At 39.0% G+C, this 18,832-nt stretch overlaps 2 protein-coding genes across 4 annotated transcripts; both read right to left on the bottom strand.

Moving 5' to 3' along the window:
• Positions 1-229: 229 nt before the first annotated feature.
• RB195_025223 (uncharacterized protein) lies at positions 230-12,400 on the bottom strand (the record flags this gene model as incomplete). 3 transcript variants are annotated; one of them, XM_064213267.1, is made up of 10 exons in its annotated part: positions 230-468; positions 1,453-1,582; positions 1,754-1,859; positions 2,169-2,314; positions 2,378-2,507; positions 2,574-2,674; positions 6,702-6,830; positions 7,054-7,077; positions 7,399-7,498; positions 12,309-12,400. In XM_064213267.1, the coding sequence occupies 10 exons, from the start codon at positions 12,398-12,400 to the stop codon at positions 230-232; spliced, it is 1,197 nt and encodes a 398-aa protein (XP_064069147.1). The 3 variants fall into 3 exon arrangements, with proteins under 3 accessions (XP_064069147.1, XP_013301616.2, XP_064069148.1); XM_013446162.2 differs by lacking the exon at positions 7,054-7,077; XM_064213266.1 differs by lacking the exon at positions 7,054-7,077 and having other exon boundaries at positions 12,309-12,355.
• Positions 12,401-18,064: 5,664 nt separating this feature from the next.
• Positions 18,065-18,817, bottom strand: RB195_025222 (uncharacterized protein; the record flags this gene model as incomplete). Its single annotated transcript, XM_064213265.1, has 1 exon — positions 18,065-18,817. One exon carries the CDS (start codon positions 18,815-18,817, stop codon positions 18,065-18,067), a length of 753 nt encoding a protein of 250 aa, XP_064069146.1.
• Positions 18,818-18,832: the final 15 nt, after the last annotated feature.

Genomic DNA, 18,832 nt, shown 5'->3' with positions numbered 1-18,832 from the left:
TGAACTGCGATATCATCACTCTGTCTGTATCGAAGAGGTCAAAACTATCTGTTGAGAGATAGATATCCTACAAAATAGTTAGTTTAATACGAAGGCTCCATAAGATTTTATTGAGCGGTCGCTTGTATGGAAAAAAAAACATAAGATTCAAAAACAACTGGAAAATTCCGGGTTTTATTAATAGTGTATGAATATACAAGAAAGTAAAATTTCTGGAAACATATCAAATTTACTGCATCATTAGTGATTTTAGATTTTGCTGTAATATCGTATCTCGAACATCTACAAATACTCTTCTGATATTTTCTGTGTCAATGGCAGTTGTGTAGTGGTAAAAAAATGGGCGAGCTCGATCCTTCCGTGATGTTTCAAATTTGTCGACTAGGAAGAACTGCACGTCTCGCACTGATGTGTGGTCACCAGTAAAGTCAGAAAAGTACTGTCGGATGTCTGATTTCGGCACTTTTTCTGAAAGAAAATAAAATTTCATTTAGGGGGTTCGTTTTGTTTCTAGTAACTATTTTATTCGCGACAAATATATTGCATCCATAACTCCCATCAATTTTCTTATAACGGTTCCTAATGACAAGTGCAAAATTAACGCACTTTTGATGTTAAATGAGTGCAGAAATGAAATGTTTTGCATCGAAGTTTCGATGGTAGATTGTTTACCAGGAAAACGTCAGTGGTGAGTCACAGATTAAGACTCGGAGTTGGTGAAGAGCTCCGTGTGAGTATAAAATATTATATTCAATGTCACTAATGACTTTGATTTTACCAGGTTCTGAGCAAGGCGAAAAGGCCGAAACGGTTAGTTGTTAATAAATACCAGTACCACTCTTGGCCACAGCTCAAGCAAATCAATAAAAATATTGGCTTCGTTTATGAAGAGCGAGAACACATGCGATTTCCTTACTTGAAGAGAGTTCTCTTCCGTTTTTATTTTCTCTTCATATGAATCAACTTCTTTGAAAGGGAACATTTATTGTTTGTCTGTTATTGTTCATGGCATTTACATAAATATGAGACGATGCTTTACAATTTACTTCCGATATGATTTACTTACTCAGGCTAACTGATCTGTAAGTCATTACAGTAATTTCCCTTTCTCATGATCTTGCTGCTCTCTAAAGATGACTTATACAAATTTCAAAACAAACGAATGGTGCTGCGAGTAGCAGTGTGATGTACATAGTGGCTCCTAACAAAATAAAAAGCGGTAAGAAAAATAATTTCGTATTAAAGTTAACAATATTGTAATAGTGGACGTGGCTCAAATGTACTTCTCACATTTCGTCTTTGAATGGGAACTGTTGTTGCGATAGTTTCAAAAACGATGGGGATTAGTAACACTAAGTTGTGCAAAAATTCATGGAGTGTGTCAGGTGTAGTTATTGGGTCAATTAAAACTCACTTAAAATATAGTAGACATAGAGCAAAAGAGGTTTTTACCTTTCAGCAAGTCGCTCTTATTCATGAACAGAATAATGGACACATTTGTAAACGATCTGTTGTTGACAATAGTTTCAAAGACCGACCGTGATTCAACCACTCTGTTTGTTCGCCTATCTTCAAGAATCACCTGAATTAAGTCAACTGCCATACATTTCGTAGCAGTTTTGAATGTAAACGTAAATTGTAAAAATTTGTGATTTATCTATAAGTGCGTATTAAGCGCGTCATACATGTGGAAGCAGTCAGTTGTCCAAAAGGGAAGTGTAATAAGTAAATGACTTTGAAATGAATCAAATACCTGATCGTATTCGTTTGAGGCCACCATAAACAAAATACTAGTAATATCAGTAAAACATTGGAACCACTTTTGTCGTTGAGATCTTTGCCCTCCGACATCAATAAACCTGAATCACTGAATGGAAAAAGGGCTCAGAAGACAAAATTTTCTGCGTCCATATTTGAAATGTCCCTTAGAGACCGCATTTATAAAAATAAGTTTAGTAGCAATTTTTCAATAGATTACGCATATTTTTCGGAAAAGGAAACTAGGAATCTTCACAAGGCGGACAATCTTCCAAACTCAGTTGTATTATTTGCTTTTTGTTGGAATGTTAAGCTCGTTCTAACTTCCGAAATTTCCGTTCTGTTTAGAGAAAATTTTAGAGCACTTTACATGCAAAAGAAGTACAACTGAAGGTAGCTACTGAGCTAACCTGAAGGGAATTTTGTTGATATCAAATGTATGCTCGCATATTCCTCGCGTCGCTTTCCTACAGTAGAGAATATCCTTGTTCGTTGGATGGAAGTTTGGCATCGCGATCCTGCCGAGGTGGTCGAAAAAGTACTTGCATGAATCACTCTGAACGTGTTTCGCATACTTATTATGTTGTACAAAGGACTCTGATTTACTGCTTAAACTTACAATTTGGAAGAGATTGCGCTGCTCGTACGTTTCTTTGATGGCAGCATCTTCCCAGAAGTCATGGATTACTGGGGCGACATCAGCAAACGTAGTGTAGTCAATTCCCTTCAGTAGGTCTGCTACAGTGAACCTTAATATAAACATTTGAGGGTTTTTCTTGAAAGACGCGGAAGCAAACATTACAAAAAACGCTTACTTCATAACTTTAACCACGCTCCCTTGTCTTTCTGATTTTTCCCATGGTATATTCAATTTGCTCCTAGCATCCAGTAGAACTCTCATTGCAGATATTGCGTTCTTAAAAACTGTAAAGCTGATTTTTTAGGAGAACATTGTTGAAGGCTGTATATCGCAACAACAAAAATGTGGCTTAACAACCAGCAAGTTTAAAAAGCCAATGAAGGATCAATAGAAAATAATTTATCACAAGATATTTTACTACCAAATCGTAAAACCTATACCACCTATTGAATTCGTTTCACAAATGGCGAAGCACCGAACTAAATCCAAATGCAATAATGTGTCTGCCTTCTACGAAAATCTTAATCCCACTAACATGTACTGCAGGGTACCGAACACGATTGTTTTCGTATCATCGCTGAGAACTACCACTACGATGAAACATAGCTGAGAAGTCTCGAACTGCAGTGCGGAGTAAATTTGCGGCTAGAAACACTCTTTATTTCTTCGATGCCAATGCTTTCGTCTATTCTTCGTCTTGAAATGAAACTGAAAATAAAAAGTTGAACTTGTCAGCAAGGGATCAAATCTGTGCATAAATTAGGAATTGTCCAACAATGGTCAACGGGAAACTTCTCAGACCTCGTCGCATCGAACTGAAACCTGGAAGATGAACACTCGATCAATGGCCTCCCAGTTCACCAAAGTGAATCCAATGGACGTTTGGTTTGCTCGGTGCTGGCGGTCGAAACATCCGCCTAGCCAAATGCAAAAATCCCGTTTCTTGGAGGAAAATATAGGATTAATTCGACAACAACTACCTTTAATCGAACTGGCATGTGATGCATTTCTCAAGCATCTTCGAGCGTGCTTTCGAGCGAATGGAGAAGCTTTCAAACCCGACTGTTAGTTTATCTTTGCTGTTGATTTGGAATGCATTTTTTAAAAGATAAGGAACTCTTCTATGGATATATATTGTTATAGTGACCTGATTTCTTTTATTTGGTATAATCTTCGCCGCTTAGTTTAAATATTAACCTTAATTAATCTACGATAGTTCGTAGATCGTAGCCTTCACATACTAACTTAATGGGTGGCTGATCTTATCTCCTGACACCATTACCCGCATCTTCGCCGAGGTTTGTCGTCCTTGTGCATAGCTCTGTCCAACCTACTCGATCTCCAGCAAAAGCTTGCACAAAATTGACCAATTCGTCGCTATACCATATTCTGCCCAAAACTTCGGGTCCCGGCTCGCTCCACCGCGCCGCTTTGAGTGCAGCCGATTATGCAACTCTCCTTGCTTCATTTCGTTTTGACCCAATTAGACGTTCTTATTTCCTACTTCCTATACTCTAACAGTAACTTTTAAAAGGACCAAAATTCTAGCGAAGAGTAACATTACGTTTGGAGAATGATTAAATAAAGTTTATAGTGAACGGTCGAAGTTTTTGGGATCCTTTAAACATGCGTGAAACTATTGGTAGCGTAGCGGGAGTTACTATTCCCACGAATGTAAAAATTCTGTTGAGTGAACTGATCAGTTTGCTTCTCTAATTCGTTTGATTTCCGAATGTGTAGGGTATGTGCCACATTTTTACTGTGATTAACAGTTGACGCTTCCAAGCATGTCTACCACAGTGAAGAATCTAACAGTGAAAATTTCCTTGAACGTTGAATTTGATCCATTCTGTTCATAGCGATTTTGACAAAAATTTAGTGAAGAGGCACCCACGTATGAACGCGTAAAATGTTTGTATTGAACTACTGCAAATGTTCTATTTTTGTAATATATTACTATGGATTATTGTGTAATTCTTTTTTTTTGCACTAAATGAATCGAGTTTGAAGTATTTCTTTGTATGAATCAGATGAAACGATTCTAGAAAAACTTTCTATGTGCAGAATATTTGCTAACCTCTTCGTGTTTTGATAGATGAAGGTTAATTTTGAAATAAGCGGCGAAGATTATACCAAATAAAAGAAATCAGGTCACTATAACAATACATATTCATAGAAGAGTTCCTTATATTTAAAAAATGCGTTCCAAATCAACAGCAAAGATAAACTAACAGTCGGGTTTGAAAGCTTCTCCATTCGCTCGAATGCACGCTCGAAGATGCTTGAGAAATGCATCACATGCCAGTTCGATTAAAGGTAGTTGTTGTCGAATTAATCCTATATTTTCCTCCAAGAAACGGGATTTTTGCGTTTGGCTAGGCGGATGTTTCGACCGCCAGCACCGAGCAAACCAAACGTCCATTGGATTCACTTTGGTGAACTGGGAGGCCATTGATCGAGTGTTCATCTTCCAGGTTTCAGTTCGATGCGACGAGGTCTGAGAAGTTTCCCGTTGACCATTGTTGGACAATTCCTAACTTTTGCGCAGATTTGATCTCCTGCTGACAAGTTCAACTTCTTATTTTCAATTCCATTTCAAGACAAAGAATAGATGAAAGCATTGGCATCGAAGAAATAAAGAGTGTTTCTAGCCGCAAATTTACTCCGCACTGTAATTGGAGACTTCTCAGTATGTTTCATCGTGGTATTACTTCTCAGCGATGATGCGAAAACAACTGTGTTAGGTACCCTGCAGTACATGTTAGTGGGATTAAGATTTTCGTAGAAGACAGACACATTATTGCATTTGGGTTTAGTTCGGTGTCTCCCAGTTCTTGGCAACACTCTGGCGAGGCTATTAATGCGTTACTTCGCCAATGCAAGGTTCCATGTCAGAGAAAGGCCAGCGCGACAAGCAATGTTCTTGTATAAGCAAGCATTAAGCAGCGTATCAAAAAGGATTCAGCACGATCGAAGACATTCACACTGTTTCTAAACTCATCGAAGTATTACGAGAGTACGAAATATCGCTATTTCTCACCATTGTCGACTTAAGGAGGCCTTTCACTCACTTGAAATAGGAGCGATCATGCTTTGAACAACTAGGGTGTCCTTACTCGGTACACAAAGGTATTTCAAGAGTTGCACAGTAACTTCACGACTACTAATTTCGCCATTCTACAAGAATATCATCATTGACGTGAAGAGGGGTCCGACAAGGTGATACAATCTCACCTAAAATATTCGCCGCCACCCTCGAGAACGCAATGCGAAAGTTGGAATGGGACGGCATGGGAGTGAAGGTCGCTGGTCGGCAGCTACACCATTCGCGCTTTGCTGATGGCATCGTACTGATAACATCTAGCATCAGCCAAGCGGAACGAATGCTGACCGAGTCCGACGAAATATGAGGAAATACGTTGGTCTTCAGCTGGTTCTGCGAGAAGCGACGTTCATGAACGGAACAAGCACATCTGTAGCAGCTGTATCCTGGACGGGAAATGAACATGAAGAACAAGCTAACAAAGAAGCTGGGCAAGGAGAATGTAGTAAAGAGGACCAGAAGCACCTGGCTCCTTGCTTACCTCGTCTACACCGCCGTAATTCCTGCTTTCATCTATGCTTAGAAAGCTTGGGAACTTCACAAACAGGGAGAAAATGCGTCAGCGTCATTGACCGTTCAAGCGAAAGAGTGATGAAGGAAGTCGAAGTTCAGTCCTGTGTCGAAGAAGGAAGATCAAAGACGCGGCATATGCCAAGAAACCAAAGTAATGTGGACTTAGCACGTTGCGCATTTCAACGACAAACTTTGGACAAGAGCAGTGACCGGTTGGGTACCACGCGATGTTAAACGCACTACAGTAAGACCGGGGACCCGATGATCAGACTTCTTCACAAAGTCTACCAAAGAGAAACTTGATGCTCTTCGAGTTTCTCGCAAAAGAAGAAACCACTGGGGGACTCTCCTTTACCGCCACTCTACCCTACTTTACCTCTGTTTCAGAGGAGTAAAGTAGAAAATGAAGGATTAAATGCCTCTTCAAATCCCTTTTCGAAACGCCCGCGCGTCGGTTTTCTATTGTAGAGCTTGATGAACGACCTTCATAGATTTTTTACGATGATTTTTGGAACTACAACAATTCAGTGTCTTCTCTTCCAAGACAAATGTTGACGTCAATTTATCATCTCTCGAGGAACAAAGCGCTTAGCTATGACTAAACGCCATCGATGTATCGACAGAGCTGACGTACATAGTTGCGACTGCGCCACAACCATCCTCGGTGACAATGAATAATGACAGTACCTGATATATTTGTTGCCTATATGCCCGAACTTCATCTGCAGTAAATTCTCCCGCTCCATGAATTATGTTCATTTGTTTAAGGAAAGTCGATTTCCCAGATTCTCCAGATCCAAGAAGGAGAATTTTAACCTGCAACATTATGTAAAGTTACTAGGAAGTTACAAGGTTCGTTATTCCTGCTCTTTACTAAACAGATATTAGTGAAGCTACAAAAACGAAGATGACATATAGAACAGAATTCTACAAAATATATAGGGTGCAGGGAAAGTGTTGAAAAAATGATGTTTTCTTGGAATGACTCACTTTTACTAAGCTTTCAAATTATTTATTTAAGAAGAAATACCGGACTCACCTGATGTAGGAAGACCATCGTTGACTAGAAGCGAAGGAAAGCAGTTGCACAATAGTGGATCATAACCATATTTCACATTTTTGAGAGAATGGATGTGATGATACCAGTGCGATCTTCTACAAGGATTCGGCTTGCTCCCCAGTATATGATGAAAACTACATATCTCTACAAATAAGCTAACGTTTCCCAGTGAGTTATCCTACCTAACACAGGAACGTTGATCTCTTTTCAAACATTGAAATTTGGCTCTAAACAATATTTCAAAGAATTGTCCAATGTCACGTGAAAATGACGTGTTTTGACTGCTTTCCCCACACCCTATAAAAATCAGCAACACCATCCAACCTGTCGTCTGAGAACTTTTCTTTCGTTGTGCAGTTCGCGTTCAATGGTCTTTGTGTGTTCATCTTTCCCTCCAGAACAACACAAAAGCATTCCAAGAACCCTGCAATATAGTTCATCCAATCATGTCTATACTGATCAGTGCTAGAGCGTTCATATATGACTTCGCTGGACGAATCTTAATGGAAAGGTTTCAATTCCACAAACTGAAGCAACTTTAATTTTATTGGTGTAATAAGTCATTTAGCCCTGCAACTGTCTGAATGAAAAACACGCATGCGTTCGTTCGAACGGAACCAAAGAAATCAGTGACGAGGATAGATCATTGACGGCTTTAATTTTTCCTGGCTCCGACGAAGACAATAATGCCGAAATGTTAGCTGTTAGTTGATAGAGAAGATCAGTATTAATCTTGGCGACAGTTCAAGCAAATCGACTAGAACTTATACGTACATATAAAACGTTACATATAAAATCATGCCAAAATTTAAGGGCAGTCGAACATGGGCACTACGAAAAATCCATAGTTTTCAGCAACAAAAAGAAATTAAATTTTGTTGAACCGGAAATGTTGACTCACTAGTGCGACGATTTGAGTAACGAAGGTTTTTTTGAAGGGGCATTTGCCGCCAATTTTCCCAATCTCTAACACGGCAAGGTAATATTTGTGCAAAATAACGCACATGCAGTCTTACTTTCCGTGACCATTATGCCGCTTCTGCCCACTCTATCAAAAGACATGAAATGGAGAATATTTGAGAAGAGAGCAAAAGTGTGAAGAAAGAAGAAATTTGTGATCGACAGAGACACGACATTTGAAAAGGGGACATCTTTTTGGTATGATAGGAAGAGAGTCATTCCCAAAAAAGCGTTTCAAAATTGCAGATTTTTTTCCACTGAGCATCTTAGGAATGAGCAATCTTCTTTGTAGGCACTGTAGAATTTACGTGTAGGAGGATTACTCGCGATAATAGCAAACAGACAAATCAATGAAATTGTATGAAGTTCTACGTTCGGTTCACCTTCAAGAGGTTTCGATAGGAGGAACACTGATTCATCATTGGAGATTTTATCGTTTTTTCGTGTAGTGGCGAATTCCAGCATCTACCACGTTCCAACTCCCAACCAAAATGTTCATGTGGGCATTTGGTACACGGATGACCTACGTAAGTTCACATAACTGATGTTTCATAATCGACTGCTGCTGGAGCTGAAAATCCCTAGTAAGGACCAACTTATCGCTTCACACCTCAGCAATAGAGTCTACATATACTGCAGTGTTAACACTGAAAAATCTAATGCTTCCATTGAAATACGATTATTTTCTTCATTCACCAAAGCAAACGAAACAAAAAGTTAATTTCAATTTCAGAATGGATGATATTAAGAGCCAAATTAGCGCACCAATGCTCACTGTATAAAAGATTTTCGAAGGAATAAAAATGTACCCAATAGATTTATCTCCAATCCTGCCTTTTAACTTAACATTTTGGATGAAAGGGATAGACGAAGTAACAATTTTAGAAATATATTGTCCCATTCTGGACTTGTGACCTTCCTTTCTGATACCGTGAAATGGAAAATTCTCGGATGTGTCGAAGAATTCGTATCAAATTGAACCAATCTCATTTGTACCAACTCGTTGTTATATAAAAATCAAATAGAAATTCGAACTTTCACTTCTGGAAGGAACGTTAAACTGAACCACAGCAGCTGGTAACTACACAGTCTTTATATATTCGTGTAGTTACTAGGAATTTGCTCCACCTGATTCAGTCACTGTTTCTCTGATCTTCTCTGATTCAGTCATTCCCTTTATTTTATGAAGAAAGAAACAGCAGACATACAGTAAATGGAGAAAACGCTCGAAAAAATGCTTACTTCGAAAGCGTTCATTCTCAGAGAAATGAAACAGTCGAATATTAGTTTAGCCGGCAAATCTTTGCACAATTTGGGGAGCTAAGCTGATGCTTACACTAATAAGCTGTCGCGAAAACGATTTTACATGTTTTTTTTTTAATTTGCTTCAAAAGTTTTATAAAATTTTATTATATATATATAAATATATATATATAAATATATGAACATGTATTATAATAGCACCAATCTGAACGTCAGGCTAAAGCCGGACTTCAGATTTTCTATGGTGTTCGCTTCGCTCCTCCTCACTGATCAATGAAAATTAATAAAAGTGGCATTTCTGTGAAATTATATTTGTGCTATTCAAACAACGCCTTCTTTTTTTTAATAAATAAAGGCAAAGATTTCGCAGTTTTCTTTCCAAAAGAGTCAGTTCCACATTTGGAAAATATACCTTTAGTGCCAAACACTCCTTCGATACCAATATAATACAGGCACGAATTGAGAGCATTTCTTGAAGTATAGGTTTTTCTTCTCCTGATTTCCCCCAACAGTGATCACAGAATGTTTTAACGTAAAATGACGTTAACAATATTATCGTATTAATAACGATAACGTTCCACTTCAGATCATGTAAACTGTTGGCTACTATTTAAGCAGCTGTTTGCATGGGAGTTTCCACGTTTTGAAGAAGGCATGTTACCAAACTGAGGCAAACGTGCAAGGAGATAGACATGTGGAGTCATAGAGGTGAAATGCAATGCGGGTAGTGGCCACCGCTCCAAACGGTTGTAAAACCATCCACCTTTCGCGGCATGCACACGAAAGGTGGATGGTTTTACAACGTTTGAAGTTATTGCGCACCAATCCGACGCCATGGGACCCGTCTCACCCCATTCTGTAGCTATCTGGCATCGACGCACCAATCCGACGCCGCGGGACCCGTCTCACCCCCTTTTTTGAATTTTGTGACACACAGAAACACAGACACACACAGATTAAGCTCGTTATTATATATCATGATTGTTGTCGACATGAAGGGAATGGTCGGAGAGGATCACACAATCTCATCCAATGATTCAGACCAATGAATTCTACTACTCTATGTCAGAGGTCGAAGGTCATGGAAGCTGCAACATATGCTTTCAAAAGCTAAGGCAAGCCGAATACAGCGGATGGACAAATGATGTGAGTGGCACTAATCTACAGAAACTTGCGAGTTAACGAACATTATTCGTACAGAAGTAAACAGGTGAAACATTATTTAAAAAAAAAGAAAAAAAAAACTTAGATGATAGACGTAAAAGATACGACATATTAGAGTTCACACGAAATTAGAGCGATATGCTGAATTCACTGAACGGCAGGAAATACGAAGTTTCAGGCGAAATCTCACCGAAATCAAATGCTTTGAAAGTGAACTCACCACTGTACATGAGATACAATTTAAGCGGAACTGAAACGAACAGAAGCATTTAAGAGATTAATGCACTCTTTCTTTCCAATTTCCAGGAGGATTTCGCCGGCAAAGTTACACCAGATTGGGAAGTCAACCTGATTTCAGTGTGGAACAAGAAGAATACGTTTTCTTTTGTAGCCAATCAAAACAAACAGTTTAACTAAAGAAATAAATAAGCTTCGCGCAGCAATGAAGATGACTGGTAAGAGAATTCTGAACACGTAACACATGTGCGATCAAAATACGTGAAACTATGTTGATTGTACATGGGTAAGCGTCAAGGACGCACGGTGGAAAATATCTTGTCGTGTCGTGCCAGGAACTAGAAAATCAGTCGGCGTATTGACATTAATCGATCGGTACCCATACGTCTCACTCTTATATAGTAATAGAATAGGCGATGAAAAATGAGGTATCCAGATCTAGGACTGTTAAGAACGGAATGGATAACGCTGACGCAATGGGCGTTTGGCCTTATCATTTGCAGTGAATCTCTCCTATCTTTTTGTGCACAAGTGACACCTCCCAATGAACTGAACTATCAGTGAACGGTAGAAATGAGGGCTTTCGCTAAGGGTCATTCTGTAGATGTATGAGGAATGTGCTACTTTCTTCTATTATTTGTGTTTTCCTCTTTTAACTACTGAAGAAGACTACCAGATCTTGTTCACCTACATAACAAAATTTCAATAACTGCTTACATATTGTGCTAGAAACTTAATATTGAAATCAAAAAGATTTACGTTACTCTGGAGTTCGCTGAAGGTTTCCAGTGGAAGCGAGGAATGAACTACGCAACTTAAGGAACAAATTGGAACGAACGAACATTTTATTAATGTTCTCTTTTAATTTTTCCATTACTTGGCACTTATTTCGTCATAATCTCGACATTTTTGTTTTGATGGGATTTATTCTTGAGTAAATCATTTATCTGTCTACATATCCCATTCCTTTCCTTACCATAATACGTTGATATGAAGTGGCCTAAAACTGCTAATATGCGGGATGAGTAAAAAGGAGGAATTATAATAAAAAATAACAGCAAATGAACACGCATAATGCTTTTCAATGCCTATTTCTGCAGGATACAAATATTATTTACTACGTCTCTGACGAAAGGTAGTAGGGAAAAATCTTTAAAAATATTGAGAATAAATTTTAGTTACTAGTACCTGAATACCAAATCGCATCAAAACTAAGGGACTGCGCTGAAGCCGAACTTATGTGTCTAAAAGTAGGTACTATGCGAATGAAAGGAGAAAATGGTTGAATCTTCAGAGGCAAAAACGTCATACAATAAACATATCACATTCACAGTAATGTCTATTATAACTATTCCAAAGCTTCAGTGGACATCCACTCACGTGAGGAACAAGATTGAAAACGGCTATGAAGGCTATTTAAAGTGGGTTTTATTCAGTAAAAAAAAAGTACGTTGCAAGCATCAATGTTAGTAGGCAGGTACTCAAATAGCATGGCAATACCAGCCGCTTCTTCATGTGTTCTCCACATGCTAAAGGTAAGAACGCGTCTGTGATTACAATATTCTTGCCAGCTATGTAGAACTCAAACGCTAACAGAAAACTAAACTAACCGTTTCCATATGCGAAGAAATGACCGCTTAATGAGAGAAACGACCATAGATGTGTGCACACTGCGTCGCTTGCGTCCTATGTAAACACTCATCGAGACTTTCATCACATTATCTAAGAGGGTTTCGTCACTGTGTATATAGCTAGTTTTTTTTCGTAACTGTATAAGCCTCATCAGTTAGCTTGCAACTTCACGTGGAAGTTCGCTGTCGCATATTACGGAATGAGAAACTTAAATAGCAATTTTCTGATCAGCTAGCCAAAGGACGATACTAGATTTCCATAGGATCTACTAAAATTTTGAAAAGTGCAAAGGTAGCATCCTTGTACTAATGTACGTTACGGTATGTTTAGTTATTTCAAATGTTGCCTAGAACGAGTGAGGTACGGGTGGGATTCACTGGAGAAGAGGTTCCTGTTCCCTGTCCTTCCACGCAATGAGAGCAGTACAAACGAGAATAAAACGAACAAAAACAAAGCTGATTTGATTTGGAACGAATTTTCATCGCGTTTTTCGAAGTTGCAGTGCTAAGCACAGGGAATTTCGCAACTTTTTGGCTGCCTCAACCTCAAGATCAAATCTCCTTTGAAATTTCGGTATTTGTTCGTTTTTGAAACATCTCATACAAAGTGCATATCTTGTTATGACGTTAGTGCATTTGGACAGCTTTTCGCTGCCACTGCCACTATTTGCTACGTATGTGTAGTAACAACTTTAATTCTGATAAATTCCGTAAAGAGAAAGCGCTGCAAGGGAAGGGGTCATAAGGAAGTCTGCGGTGGGCAGCAGTAAATGGAGGGTAGCACGATAAACAGGACAATGCATTGCGTAGTATTAGATAGTTGCACACAATATAAAAAAATTACAAAAATAATATTGGATGTTTACATAAGTAACCAAATGCTATATATGGTTTCAGAGTAGGACAGTATGGAGTCCCCATCGTTTTGTTTTGGAGATGTATAACGTGTTGACAATGTAACATTGAGACCTCGTAAGCAGAGTCAAAAGTGTGTTGAAAATTTCTCAACAGGGGATCATAAGAGGGCGTCGGAAAATTAGACAAAAATAAAAGGAGCAATGAGGAAAGGAAGACGGGGCTGTCGATTTTAAATAAACACATATTAGGGCGTACAAAAATTCAGCGTAATTTAGCTTACAACATTCAACAGAAATACAAAAGTGAAAACTGCTTTTTTTTTCAGACGTATTGTAAGTTGAAGGAGGATCAGTAGTGAATGGCATGTTTCACCGCATACCAGAAGATATTCACAACTGAAACGTATTCTAAGGTCTTTTTTCAGGTCTTGGTATCTGCGACTAAAAAATGGAAGAAATGTATCAAGGAAGAAAAAACGTTGATGATGCATATTCAGTACTGAGTTCATAAGAAATTTGTTTAATGTTTGAATAGACGATGACGAAGAAGCGGTTGAGGAAGACTATTGTAGCATAAACAGTTAAGTTAAAAAGAGGGTGCACAAACCACAAAATGATTTTTTAAAAATTTATTCTTCATAATTCTGGTAATGAAACTAGAGTGCTTCTTGACCCAATCTTGAAGATGGACAACCTAGCATTTTCTTGCTGCTCTAATTTGTGCTTGATGGCGTTGGAGTCGCTTCGGTGGCTCAAACCGTGCAAAATCATATGTCGTCGTAAGTGCAAGGCGTTAAGGGAGTTCACATTACCTGAACGAAAAGGAAAGCATTCAAAAAGGAGAAGAAGTTTGTAGGTAAAGGAAACGTACCAGTGGCAATAGCATCCTTTCTGAAATATCAAGATTTTTATAAACAAGCCTCTCGGTTACTTTTGAATTAGCACAAACAATTGAAATCTTGAATAAATGTGATGCATAATAAATAACGTGATAAAGATGTGGAGGTGATAAAATAGAAAACCAATTATTTTAAATGCAATTAGCTACCTAAAAGTTTTGATCCCTTCAAAAAATCGATTTGTTGTCAAACCCATCAAATCTAAGCACTACAAAATTATGTGTTACTTCTTTATATGAAAGAAATGAAACTAACCAGAGGTGACTTCGTATTGAGTACTAAGAGACCTTAGGAGGTAATCTTCATTTCCTTCATAGCTTGCACAGTGCTTCGACACACTTCTGTTACATCCAGTTCAATATATTGAAGATCCGCAGTTGTACTGAAATGTAGCGTCGAAAATTAGGAACGGATGATAAACTTGATGACAAACGAGATCTTCAGAAGCTAACAGAAGTGTAAGAGCACTAAGTAAAAGTAGCAGCATAATCGCAATGAGAAGCAAGTACGCTGGATCAAGTTGGTAAGTGTAATGCATATAAAGTGCTTTATGCATGATCTTTCCCCATCGATCGCATATTTATGCACGAAAAATGGCTGATGGGAAAATTACATCTGATTCGGTGGCTCTATGCGATGTCTCGCTGTTTTTAATGTGAGGGTCAGGGATCAATTCCTGCCAGAACTGATATTTTGGCATTCAGCGCAAAGGAATTTAAAGAGCACATTGCTCATCTGACAGTGACGAATTTCTTACCTTCACTCGAAGAAGCAACTTTGATGTTGCTACTGAGCGAAAAAAAGACAGCTACAAGCGCAATTAGGGTTAAAATTAGTACAAAGTAGACTCCACGAGTTTTTGAATATTGAAGCTCAAAGTGAATTTCATGCAATAGAGCTGGCTGCAATGTAGAGAGAGAGAAAGATTTCTTCCATATTTCTACAAAACTTGGTGTTCTAGCTTTCCTAGTCTCTTTGAAACCTAGTTGAGAAAAATCCCAATTTTTGCCTCAAATTTCCGCGTTTTTCTCAACTAGCTTTTGAGAGACCAGAACACCTACAGAGACCAAAATTTGCAGTTAAGCGTTCTCCTTGATGCTCTATCCAAATAGGGCATCGAATTTTCCAACCGTAATCTCGCAACGGAAAAAATCCCAGATTTTCGGCAATGCGTCAAAATTTGTACGACTTCAAACAAATTCCAATAACTCAGCTCGTAAATTATATAGATTCAACTCGGTTTGAAGCCTGTTGTAGAGAACGCTTTTTGCTATCACAATTCATTTTCAATTTCTTTCTGATAGTCTTACTTCCCTCAAAAGTTAATTGAGAAAAAGTTGAGTAAAAATGCTAAATTTCTTAACTTTTTCTCAACTACCTTTTAAAAAAATCAGAGGGTCTCTAAAAAAGAATTTTTTACCCTTTTATAACGCAAATCCTCCTCTACAGAACGCAGCCACCTTTGTCTTCTTCCGTCTCTTCATTAGTCCGTTATTCATGTTTACTTCAAGCTAACAAAATCGGACCTGTCCAGCTGTAATTTCCAGTTAAGGCCTGGTTCTAATCGCTAAGATAACCTCTATATAACACTTATGTGTGGCGAAAAGTGTTCTGAATACAAGTTCAGAAAACTGCTGGTGAAATGTTCCTCTCAATGATTTTTTTTTCGGTTTTGAAAAATCTAGATTCCGGCGGGGATCGAACTCTCATCAGTTCATTTCCATTGTCGATGAGTAAAATTGTTTATTAATAGTTGAAAATAGTGTGAAAATTGTTTCAAAAGGTGTTCTCTTTCTTTTCCAGCTGTTTTTTGGTTTTGCAGAAATAATGGTTCCGGCGGGGATCGAACTTTTGTTTATTGTTTAAAACTTTTATTTTTCTTGATCTTTTTCCATCTGGCGCACGTCACGCGGCATCTTGAACATATAATTAACATGAACATATAGTTTCTAGTTATTATTTATTCCATTAATATCGCTGCATTACAATATGTATTTTGTTTTACTTGTAGCATTACTATTTTTTTTAAATAATTTATTATTTGTTTATTACATCGCATTGTTTTAATTTATTTATTAGGCGTTTATTTGTTTTTTTAAATTTTTTATTATACCCAAATTTTGACTGCTGTGTGGGCAGCTATACTGGTAGGAACGAGATGGTCATTTTTGTTAGGTTTTAGGGGGTCGTTTTTGGGAGGGTCTGCGAGGAGAGGAGACGATGAATAGTTAGTTCCGCGGGGATCGAACTATTCATCGTCTGTAATCACTGTCAAGTGAAAGTGAGTGAAATTGTTCGTAGAATGTAGAAAATAATCAGAAAATGCTTTTAGAATGCGGTCTGCGTCGGTATCAGTTGTATTTTCTATTTTGCAAAAATGGGAAAATTAGGGCGGGGATCGAACTCTGAACCGTTCATTTCCATTGTCGATAAGTAAAATTGCTTGTAAATAATAGAAAATAAGAAAAGTTTGAAAATTGTTTTAAAACGTGTTTTCCGTCGTTTCCAGCTGTTTTTTTTTTTGTTTTGCTAATATAATAGTTCCGGCGGTTATCGAACTTTTGATCATCTCTTTTTTTCAATGTCAGACAATACAATTGTGTTGCCAAATACACATTGAGAGCTCACTCATTTTTTCAAATTATACGTCTACAATTTTGATCGAGGATATTTTTGATGATTAGCCAATGTGGTATGGGTCGCGGCCTGCCGGTAGCATCTTCAACAATCTGAGTGCCTTCCAGCTAGTCTTTTTTTGTTATCTTGATACATCTTTCAATCTTCTTGCCTAATGATAATCATTTATTGGATCTATTTATACACTAATCGCAGTATTTACAGATGCATCACGATATTTCCGCCCTATCTCCTGAGGAGGGCTTTATACGTTTTAGTGAGAATAACTCCGAACCAAGACCTTCAGCTGGGTGGGTGGCAAAGAAAAAAAAAGTTGAGAGATGCATGGCTCACTTCTCCACCTATGACGATGACGACGGACGCTCCACTCTCGCATCAATCTTATACACGCTTATGCTTGTCGCAGTACTCAGATCTTTTGTTTTGATTATGCTCCTCGCGCGAATGGTAAGGGTTTTTTACTTGCAAACACTTTTTTCCAGTCTATTTTTGAGTTTTTTGAAATTCAATGTTTTGCTGTCAACATTATTTCTGCTCAGACTTGCGCTGTGAGATGAAGATGGCAAAGAATCGTGACCGCGAATTCCTGCGGCATGTGGAGCTAATCGGCAGTCTCTCCGCTCAATGTCCTTGCTGCTCGAAATAGGAGATTAAAAGTCTTAATTAAATTTATTATCTATGTAAAGTACAATGAATGTCTTTCTATTTGTTTTGCACTGCACTGTTTCACATCTCCATACAAGCTACCTGGAACACACATTCTTACAGAAATTCTGCAGAAAATCAGACACAGTGTTCTAACCGTCTCTGGATCAGTCCACCGAGAGGTTGAATGCTTTTCCACCTCGATTATTATTCTTGATCTTCTTCCACCTGGCACACGTCACGCGGCATCTTGAACATATAATTCACCTCGATCACCTTGACTCTCGTTGATCTTCGAACTGGTCGAGCGGGCGCCAGTAATTGTTCCATTTGTCCCGATCGCGTGCCAGAGTAGCCCAGTGGTTCCTCCTTTCGCGTGAGACACGAAGAGCACCATATTTTTCTTTGAAGGACTTCGTGAACAAATCTGATCATCGGGTCGGCTCTCTTCCTGTAGTGAGCTTAATATCGCGGGGAACCCAGTCGCTCACGGCTCTGGTCCAACGGTTGTCATTAAAGCGCATCACGTATCCGGCCCACCTTATTTTACTTTCCTTGGCAAACGCGGCGGCGTCTCTAATCGTCTTCGATCGTCTTCGATCTAATCTTCGATCGTTGACGTAGGAGAGAACTTCGAATCCCGTTCCTCACTTGTGTGAAACGGGATACTCCTAGCATCACTCTCTCAACTGCGCGTTCAATGACGCTCACCGCGTTTTCTTCCTGCTTGCAAAATGCCCAGGTTTTCGAAGCATAGGTCAAAGCAGGAAGTACGGTGGTGTTGAAGAGGTGAGCACGAAGCCGGGTGTTCCTGGTCTTCTTCTCCTCGATGCTCTTGTACTACATCCTCGATGCTCTTGTACGCTCCCCAAGCCGCTCTTCTCCTCCTGCCCAGCTCGGAGGTCAGGTCGTTCATCATGTTCAATTCCTGACCCAGATAAACATAGCTGGTGCATTCGGATATGTTCGTTCCGCTGAGCGTGAATGGGGCATCCGAGACCCATCCGTTCCGCATGAACATCGTCTTTTGCAGATTCAGCTGAAGACCGATGCATCCACATGTTTCGTCGAACTCGGTCTGCATTCGTTCCGCTTGGCTGATGCTAGGTGTTATCAATACGATGTCATCAGCAAAGCGCAAATGGTGTAGCAGCCGACCATCAACCTTCATTCCCATGTCGTCCCATTCCAACTTTCGCATTGCGTTCTCGAGGGTGGCTGTGAATATTTTGGGTGAGATTGTATCACCCTGTCGGACTCCCCTCTTCACGTCAATGATGATGTTCTTGTAGAATAGCGAAATTCCTGTCGTGAAGTTACTGTGCGACTCTCGAAGTATTTTTATGTACTGAGGAGGGACGCCCTGGTTGTCCAAGGCTTCCACGACCGTTTCCGTCTCAACTGAGTCAAAAGCCTTCTTCAAGTCGATGAATGTGAGACAGAGCGGCATCTTGTACTCTCGTGA

This window comes from Necator americanus, chromosome X (genome assembly GCF_031761385.1).
Source record: "Necator americanus strain Aroian chromosome X, whole genome shotgun sequence".
Classification (NCBI taxonomy): domain Eukaryota; kingdom Metazoa; phylum Nematoda; class Chromadorea; order Rhabditida; family Ancylostomatidae; genus Necator; species Necator americanus.
Note: the sequence above shows the minus strand (reverse complement) of the source record. Positions and strands in the feature narration are given on the sequence as shown.